Source organism: Prosopis cineraria, unplaced genomic scaffold (assembly GCF_029017545.1).
Source record: "Prosopis cineraria cultivar Desert tree isolate PC_DT_omini unplaced genomic scaffold, ASM2901754v1 PC14, whole genome shotgun sequence".
NCBI lineage: Eukaryota > Viridiplantae > Streptophyta > Magnoliopsida > Fabales > Fabaceae > Prosopis > Prosopis cineraria.
In genome coordinates, this window is record NW_026555345.1 from 12,519,471 (window position 1) to 12,529,610 (window position 10,140).

Below are 10,140 nucleotides of genomic sequence, written 5' to 3' on the forward strand. Positions count from 1 at the left end.
CATTAAAATTTTAGAAATTTTGAGGTTCTCTTTTTGAATATGTTTGGTCAAGGGTCCCCACATGAAATTTTTCCTATAAATAAAAAAGAAGTTTTAATAATAATAATAATAATAATGGAAAACATATCTCTGGATCACAATAGTTTTATTACGTTTTGTTATATGTTCAAGGCCCTTTTAGTTTTTTTTTTCCATTTACAATGTTAGTCCTTTTACTTTTAAACATGTCTAAAAGACAATGAGGTAACCCTAATAATAGTGTTAAATTATTTTTTCTATATTAAATTATAAGATACTTTTAAAGGAATTTTTTCATTTTAAAATATAAAACACTTTGGATAAATTAATATTTTATTAAATGTGCTAATTATAATATTATTCTTTCTCTTTTTATAATTAATTTCTGTTATTTTTTTACTATATTAAATGATGTATATTTTTAAATGTTTATAATTTTATTTTAGAAGGATAAGGTTGTTAGATATATTCAATGAACTTTATTGATATGTGAGATTTTATTTAAAATTATTTTATAATTTAGGATGAAGGGAATATTTAATTTATAACTATCAAAGTTAATGAAAATACTAATATGTTTAAAACATAATGAATTGACAATTTGAACTATACAAGACAAATAACGATTGCATTTTAATGGAGACTATTTTGGCAACAACACTTGTGAGTAGCAAAAAGTGATTTTTAGTCATCGTGAGTCAAATCTTTTACCTTATACATTAAATGTTTTAATTTAATTTTATTGATGTCACATCATCATTTCTGTAGACATATTCAAAAATAAAAAAACTGATGACGTAAGTAAAAAAAATTATAAAAACTTAAAATATTAAAAAAAATACAAAAACTAATATCAACACTCAATAAAATTATACCAAAAAGGCAGAACGTTATATTTTTCCTCGTATTAATAATAATTTGAAAAAACGAGGGGCCTCCCAACTCCCAAGCACACATCGCGGTTGAAGTTGGAGAGAGGTATGCGTTGATGTGGAGAGGAGCTGTGGAAGTGTGAGGGTTTTGCTAAAACCTCATCGTTGTCTTCTTCAAAGCTCTCTTTAATTTCGAAATGAATGCGCTGCGCCGAGCATCACGAGTGGTTGCTTCTTCGGCCACTGTGACGGAGCGCCTTGTTTCATGTCCCACAACCTTCATTCGTCAGTCCTATGCCACTGCTGCCCCTCGTCAGAGATCCAAACGCGTCGACGAACCTTCGCCCCCTTCAAAAGACGTCGCCGTTTCTGAAAGACAAAGGCCCAGAGAGATTCCGTATCAGCCCAAGGCTGCAAATTTCGTCAACCTCATTGGTCAAGTCCATATGCCAGTTCAGTTTCAAACTTCTCCCGATGGCAAGACTTGGGCTACCACCGTTATTATACGGGAGCTCACTTCTGATTCTTCCCATCTTTGGTAGGTAAACTTCGGTTTTCCATGCCCTCACTGAGATGCATATTATTTTTTTTTTTTAAAAAACAATTGTGTGGTTTCTATGGTAGTTTTATTAATATTTCAATGCATATCTGTCCTTATTGTTAGTTGAAATCATCTGTCATGACGTGAACGCCATTATTTACTCAGTAAATATATATGCCACATTGGTGAAAATACTATTGGTTCATGATTCATTTTCTTTTTATTGAAGGGTAGCTCTAAGTGATGCTGTATTCTATAGAAATATTGGCACAGGTTGAAGCTATGGAAAAGTTGATAGATGTGGTATATTATACCATAATAAATAGATTCCAAGTTTCGTAAGAGTGGGAGTATTTCTTGCTTTTTAACAAGTTGCTAAAGTTGATTAATAGGAAAATGATTTAGAGAAAGGGCATGTCCTAATACGTGTTTCTTACTTGTTCTTCATTGGATAAGTTCTTACATTTTTAGAAATTGTCAGATTCGTGCTCTAAAACCAAATTGCTACTGGACATTCATTTAAGGCCAACATCGATTACATTGTTCTAAAACTCAAATGTTTCAATGTGTCGGAAGATTAGCTAAGTTGTCTAAAGGCCAACGTCAATTACATTGTTCTTATATTAGGAGATACATGAGGTGAAGTTATATCTTATTACAAGTTATATAACTGGTGTCTACATCTAATTTCTTCTTTTATTTGAAAATTGTTTTGATTTGGTACTTGCTATATCAATTTGGTCATGGAAATGTTGAAATATGGTCATCAGCATGCTTTTTAGTTCCATCTACTTTTGAGTTCATATCCGTTTCCTTTCTCATTATATAAGGATTCCGGTAAAATTTGAGGGGGATTTGGCTCATGTTGCCGCTTGCCATCTGAAAGAAAATGACTACATACATATTGCTGGAGAGCTCAATGCAGGTTCATCTTATTCAAATGAAAGTAAAGGCCAAAGCAATGTTCAGGTATATTCCAATTGGAGCCCTTATGTTCACGTGCAATATTGGATGCCATAATTAATTGTGACACATGCATTGTTTTGTCCTTAAGTTTTTTTTTTTACTTGTTTATATTATAGTAAATTTGGAAGTTGTTGAACGAGATCTCTTAATTAACAATATTTTTAAAGGTTTAGTTGTTGATAGAGCAAAATAGCATTGTGCTATCCATATAGGTGACCCCATCTAGTGGGATAAGGCTTGTTATGATCATTGTCATTGTTTATTTGAGTAAGTTTTAATTTTACAACTTTTGAAGCTATTTGTGTTGTCATAGTTTAAGTTGAATCCATATTTGTTTACCAATGGGGATAACATGATAGTTACCATTTGTTCAGTACGTTTATCTCATGCATTTGGGCCCCTATTAGACATGCTTGAAAGCTGTTAGATTGATTATATAATGTTCACATCTTTGGTTTAATCGTATTAGGTTTTGGTACAAAGCCTCAACTTTGTCCGTGGATATCCTTTATTGAAGGAAATATCTGCAGCATCAAAGCAACAGGGGATCTCAGATTCATCTGGTAATCTGTCGCTTCTGGTTAATTTTTCTTTCTTTTGATATGGAAAATTGGGGATGAGATGAAAATAATAAGAATATGCAAACAGTTAGAATCGAATATTCCAAATATTTAATATTTAGCATGGGTCATTAGAATTGAATGTATATGTACTAATATTAACAATACTGTATAATATACAATATTAAAGTAGCATGAAGTAAGACAGTTGGACAAAATAGCATTTATATGTTACAGTGAACAATGATTATTTTCTTATGTTGAGGAATCATGTTTTTATGAATGCTTGTGACAATTGCAAAGGCCCTTTCTTCTGTGAAGATTTGTTTATGATGTCTTTTCTCACATTTAGTTATCATTAATGTCTATTACAAAGAGTGAATTTTATACCATAACAATGTCTCACCATTGTTTGCTTTACCATTCCAACATCTCTGTCAAATATTAGGAAAACCAAGTCTATATAATTTTGTGATGGTATTAAAGTTGCACGACGACTTGTTAGTCTGTCTAAGCTTGTAGCACCATCATCTGCTTTTCCATTGAAGTTTGTGCTGTTCTGCTGCTTGGCAATAAAAACGAACTTGAAAGTTTTTGACATTATGTTGAGTCTATCTGAGCAAGTGATAAGCTCAACACACTGAGTGATCTAACATTTTTTATCTGATTTATCTAGTGGGAAATGTTGTTGTTGTGATTGTTGTGTATATTTACAGACAGTACAAAGAAGAACTCTGGCTGTACAAAGAACTCTGGCTCTGACCCTTTGTTGAGTTCTTGGAGAGAACTTCTGAAAGATCCTAAGGAATGGTGGGACTGCCGGGACAGTAAGCGCAAACGATTGGTAGTGATTGATGGCCTTTAACTTGATATTTTTCTCTGACTGATATGTTCTGGGAAGCCTCAGTTTTCTCAAATATATATAATAGGTAAATTTTAATCACCCTGATTTCAAGCGCAAGGATGGGACTCTCTCACTGTGGCTTGATAGGGCCCCAATATGGGTTCTTTCTGAACTTGAAGGATTGGAATTTGATGCTTTGATTCTGAAATCCAAGCAAGCAAAGGAACAGAATGGTTCGGATCTGAAATCCAAACAAGGAAATGAACAGAAAGGTCTGTATGAATACACTTCATGTTCTTGTGGTTGGATCTTTCTAATTCTGATGCAACCTAATCATTATTGGTGTGAATAGAGTTAATTTAAACTTTAAAGCTATTCTCAGTTTTTGGCTACTTGAGTTTGTATCTAGATTGAGAAGAATCTGCTTTTTAATTTTTTATAGCCTTGATATGTTCTCTACATTATGTTTGCTGAAAAGTTTAAAGATCTCTGGCACTTTCATTTCCTTATATGTTCATTTTTTTTCCCATCTTTGCAACATTAATCTCAGGATTCCTCATCTCCTACTACAATCCCCACTTCGCCTGAAAAACATGTGATATGGAATGGAAAGAATTAATATATCGATATCAATATACAATATTTAATCTATAGCAAAACACATGATTCTCAAGACATGAATATTGCAACCTGTTCCTTTGACTATATTCAATGCCATTCTAAGACAATTTTATGTTTCTATATGATCTAAAAGAACCTGAAGGATGATGGAAGACTCCTACTAGGAGTAAGAAACCTATAATATTATTATTGATTTTGGTACCTCTTAGGTTCATCAGATTTCTTGTTTTGTTAGAATTACTTTTTAGATTTAGTTTGGATTTGGATTCGATTTGAATGACTGTGATCTTTTAGATTATTGGGGTAAATTTTTATGGATAGAAGCAAAAATACTTACAAAGTGGTTAGCCAGGGGTAGCTAATATTCTAAAGTGAGGAAAAAGGGCATAAATACACTTAACATTGCATGAGTGGTTGCAAAAGTGATTAAACCGTTCACTTTGACCTAATACATTAACTTTGACCGTTAAATGCTGTCTGTGCATGCTACGTGTCAATCTTTGTTAACATAGACTAATAAAGGAGCAAAAATACTCACGAAGTCGTTGGTCAGTAGCAAAAATACATATAACGTTACCATAGGTGGTGCAAAAGTGACAAATCGATCAAATCCCTTAAATGTTGATTGTTTAGCTGACATCTAAGTGGAAGTTGACTATTTTTTTTTTTTTTTGCTAATGTAAACAAATAATATTCTCAGATGAATTTTTACAGGGGTTGATCGATCATCTTATGAGTACCTATAATGTTACTTTAGTAGGTGCAATAGTGACTAATCCATCAAAATTTATGCCACGTGGTCTCTTTCCATCGCCACGTATCTTGCTCCCTTCCTGCCTTCCTCTCCACTCATTTTTCTTGTCTACAGAACTTGAGATTCAACATAGTGAGATAGGTTATACACAATCAAAAATCAAAACTGAGCACCTCTTATGCTGCCCTATTTTAAGAACATTGTTACAACCTTAAGCAATTTCATTCATGATGGGTTTAAAATTTTCAAATGGTTTTTACCACTGTTATAAAAAAACAAACGATTTAATTTGATATTTAGTTAAAACGACATTTTCTCACATGATATTCATACAATGACTGATTAACTTTTAGAGAATTTCATTTGGGATTATTTTTTTGTCCATGTCAATGAAAAATTGGTTAACTTTTGCTTAGGTGTCAACTAAATGATCAACAGTTAAGGGATTGGATATATTGGTCACTTTTGAATCAACTCTGATAATATTATAAGTATTTTTGCTCCTAGCCGACAACTTTGTTAGTATTTTTGCCCCTTTATTAGTTTACGCCAGCAAAGACTGACATGTGCCATGCACAGTTGGCATTTAACGGTCAAAGTTAACATTGTTAAGTCAAAGTTAATAGTTTGGTCACTTTTGCACCCACTCATATAACATTATGAGTATTTTTGTCTTTTTTCTCTCTTTAGGATGCTGAGTGTCTTTGGCTGACCATTTTGTAGGTATTTTTGCCTCTTTATCCAACTTTTATTTAACTATTAAGATCTCTTTAGACTATCTTTTATTATTAGGGTTAGGTTAGGGCTCCGTAAATAAAGTTAGAGCTTATTTGTTTGTTAGGCCTTTTGGTAAATTGAATAAAATTGAGGATTTTGTGATCACTTTCTCCCTTTAGTTCTCTCCTCCCTCAGTTCATCCGGTTCTCTCTTCTTTCTTGCGTCTCTCTCTCTCTCCCCCTCATCTTTGTTGTTCTACATCAATTGGTACCAAAGCCTAGTTGTTTCCTTGCTTCTATCTCCAGGAAACTCAATGTACCATTACATACATTGTTTATTTTAAATTTACATAGCTCTTGACATTCGATCCAATCCTTCCACAAGAATCATTGCCAGCATTGACTGTTAATTACTTTGATCGCTGAAGGATTCCCCACATCATTCAGCTGTCTTGAAGTATCAGCAGCTCTACTCTTTGAAGGAGAATTTTTTCAAGCAAGGGAGGTGGGAGACTCCACTTGCCTAGTAGGAGTAAGAAATCCTAGAATATTAGATTGATTTTATGATATCTTTTAGATTCTTAGGATTTCTTTTTTTATTAGAATTACCTTTTAGATTTTGATTTAGATTAGGATTTGGCTCGAAGAGATGTAATCTTTTATGCTATTAGGGTAAACTTTGATCCAAGTATTGAGACCTTTTATCTTTTTATTATTAGGTTCAGGGTTAGAGCTATATAAATAGAGCTTCTTTTTTTTTTTTTTTGTTAGACTTTTTGATGACTTGAATAAAATCGAGTATTTGTGATCACTCTCTCTCTCTCTCTAGTTCTCTCCTCCCTCAATTCATCTGGTTTCACTCTCCTTTCTTGCTTCTCTCTCTTCCCCTTCCCCATTGTACATCAAACCCTAATGAAACTAATGGCCTGGGAAATTTTAGCATGAGGCTCAGGTATTCTAATTCAAGACATGAAATAAATACTCATCCTACAATAGGATAAGTTTCCCTAAGACCCAAATGACTGAATTTAAAACCAGAAATTAATATAAATAAATCATAAATCTCCAATGACAAACTCTGATTTTCATATTATAAATATGTTATGAATATCTGATTCTTATTCTTTTTTTTTTTTCCTTTTTTCTGGGGTGAATATGTGATTCTTGTTCTTACTATTCGTTCATGGTACATCAATATGTGTTTTGAGGTCATGTGCTTTCACTTGGTATAGATGATGCAAGTTGGAGAGGCGTGGTGGAAAACCCAGATAAATGGTGGGATAATAGATCAAATAAGGTAACCTTGGTTTCTTAGTTATTTTTTGGTTGTTTCATTTTGGTGAAAATTTGCATGTCGTTGTTACAGTTGTATATACATTGTGGAATAAGGCTTGTTATTGTGGAGCATCTGATACTTAAAGTTTATGTATTGGATTGTGTTCATGTCATTCCTTTCGATTATCAGAAAAATGAAAGATATCCTGACTTCAAGCACAAAGAAACCGGTGAAGGATTGTGGCTGGATAGTTCCCCAAGTTGGGTATTGCCAAAGTTGCCACCCATAAAGGCGAAACAAGTAGAACCTAGTACCAAACAAAACCTGGTTTCATGAGATGACAGCACAGAATCAGTTCTTTTCACCATGCTCATGTTTGACGTTCCTCTGTTGGTGGCATTCTCTTTTTTGGGAAAATAACTACAAAGTCCCTTGAGAGATTCTACTTACCATAAAATCCTATGAAGTGTGCAAATTACCCTCAAATCTCAAATCCTTTGTTAATAAATTTTATGTATAATTACTAAAATACCATTATTTTATGTATAAGGCTAAAATTCCCTTGTATCCCCATTGCTGTCCATCCAGCCACTGGGCACCTGCTAGCAGTTGGAGCTCCACTGACCGTCTGTGGATGGGTTGACCTTTTTTTTTAAGAGAAGTAAAATATGAGTATTTTAGTAATTATGCATAAAATTTATTAATAAATAAAGGATTGGGATTTGAGGTAATTTGAGCATTCCATGGGACTTTATGGTAATTAGAATCTCTATGAGAGCCTTTATAGTGATTTTCCCTTCCCCCACACAAATCACCACGACGACTTCATGACGTTCTGATTTTTATCTTCACAAATTTCCTTTTATACTGATTTCTCATGAATCGGTGTACAAGTTGTCTCTTAGGACAATTATGATGACTGTTGGAAGTTTGAGACAATGGTGGATCTCCTGCACATTTGATGTTCAGCTGATACATACAATGGGCCAAATGTGAATTCTATTGTGATCTTTACAATTCCAAAGGGAAACAGTTATCAAGTCTGTAGTCTTTCTGACCCCCAACCCCAAATGTGAACAATTTTTACAAGGTTTACGATTGAGTTATAGGGAACTAAAGGAAAATTTGATGATAAAAAAAGAAAAAAAAATTACATATAGAATTTATGGAGCAGATTTATTTATAAATAATTTTTTTGAAATTCAAAAGCTACAATCAAGTCTCTGAAGAGACTTGAGTGTAATTTAAATTGGGAGTATGATAAAATAAGGCCATTATTAAAAATAAATTATATCAATTAAGTAACTTACAATTATTATATTAATTTTTTACAATTATAATTTTATATATTCAGTGGCTAAATTAATATTATGTTACAAGTTTAATAATTATGTATAATTGTTTTATCAGTAATTTATAATTATCATTTTAATATTTTATAATTATAACTTTATATATTTAAATCGGCTATGTGATATTGATTAAATTTAATATTAATTATTTATAACTGTCTTATTAGTAATTTATAACTATTTTTAAGTTTCTTATTATTGTAATTTTATTTATCCAAGAGTTAAATTGATTATATATTATTAATAAAGTTTAACACTAATTATTTATAACTATTTTATTAATAATTTACAATTATTATTTTAATTTTTTACAGTTGTAATTTTATATGTTCAATAGTTAAATTAATTAGTATTATTTTTGAACTTCAATTTCAAATCACACTTTGGTCTCAATGATCTGTCTGTAATTTTTAAATTTTATAAGATTTATTTGTAAATAAATATGTTTTACAAGTTCTATACATAATTTTTTGCAAACAAATTGGAGTTACATTTATCAATCATGCTCATGCCGCTATACCATTGATCATTGATGCTAAAATGTCAGATAATATGGTATCTTCGTTGAAATTCATACGTGTTGTTTTAAAATATTATTGTAATTTAGTTCATGAAAGATTAATTTTAAAAAAAATTATCTAAAATCATTTTTCAAATATTTATTTAATCATACCGATTCTTTCAACTGGTTAAAGAGGATTGTATGTGTGATTGTAGTGCATCCAAAGGTAACTGTATCCGCAATGGTGGTCCACCCAAAAAAAAAAAAAAACAAGAAAAAGATGGTGATAAGAAAAGCGTTTTGTACTCTGGGCTCATCAGCCAAAAAGCTAATCCTTTATTTCGTAACGATTTTTGTTGTTCATTCTAAATTGATTTTTAAGTATTTTTAATATTGAATTTGCTAAAATAAAAATTTTAAAAATTAATATTAAATCTGGACAGTTTTTTATGAGTAATGAGCACCATCCTTTATGAGATCAAGATCGTTTATATTTAAAGTTGGGGGAATTACACATAAATACCACTGAAATATGGGTATCCCAAATAAGGCCCGCGAAATGGTTTAATGATTTTGAAATTCCTTGGGACTTCTCTGAAATTAAGGGTTTTAATGAAATATTAAAATTGTCCTTAAAAAACTACCTCTTCATCCTCCAGCACACAGAAATTATCACTTTCCATTTTCGCCTTCAATTTCTCTCTACTGTGGAAACACTCAAGGCTCATAGGCAAAGGCTAGCTCTTCCAATTTCACTCTCAAGTTGGGAGACTCCACAAATTGAGGCACTCCCAATATTTGTCTCCCATTCTTTGAAAACAAGTTGAAGCTTCACTTTCGTGCGACGTCTTCCCTGCAAACTAATACGGCTCTTTCTTAAATTGGGATGTGATAAAACAAAATGGTTTTGAACTTTGAAGTAGTTTCTGGGTTGGTAAATAAGTAGTTGAGTTTTTTTTCCCCTGAATGAGATGATGCTTTTTGTAGTTTCAGAATGGGGCTATGAGATTAGTTTTTCATTTTCAATAAAACTTCACCAAAAATCTCAAAAATAAGATTCTTAGGTTGTTGGAGGAAGGAGAAATGTGGCAAATACCTAATCGATGGAAAAGGCATAT

The 10,140-nt window shown here is 32.0% G+C and overlaps 1 protein-coding gene across 1 annotated transcript; it reads left to right on the forward strand.

Moving 5' to 3' along the window:
- Window positions 1–952: 952 nt before the first annotated feature.
- On the forward strand, window positions 953–8,208 carry LOC129292254 (protein OSB3, chloroplastic/mitochondrial-like). Its single transcript, XM_054929822.1, has 7 exons — window positions 953–1,428; window positions 2,262–2,400; window positions 2,867–2,960; window positions 3,674–3,801; window positions 3,887–4,073; window positions 7,125–7,189; window positions 7,358–8,208. The coding sequence occupies exons 1-7, from the start codon at window positions 1,088–1,090 to the stop codon at window positions 7,502–7,504; spliced, it is 1,101 nt and encodes a 366-aa protein (XP_054785797.1). The 5' UTR covers window positions 953–1,087; the 3' UTR covers window positions 7,505–8,208.
- The last annotated feature ends 1,932 nt before the right edge of the window (window positions 8,209–10,140 follow it).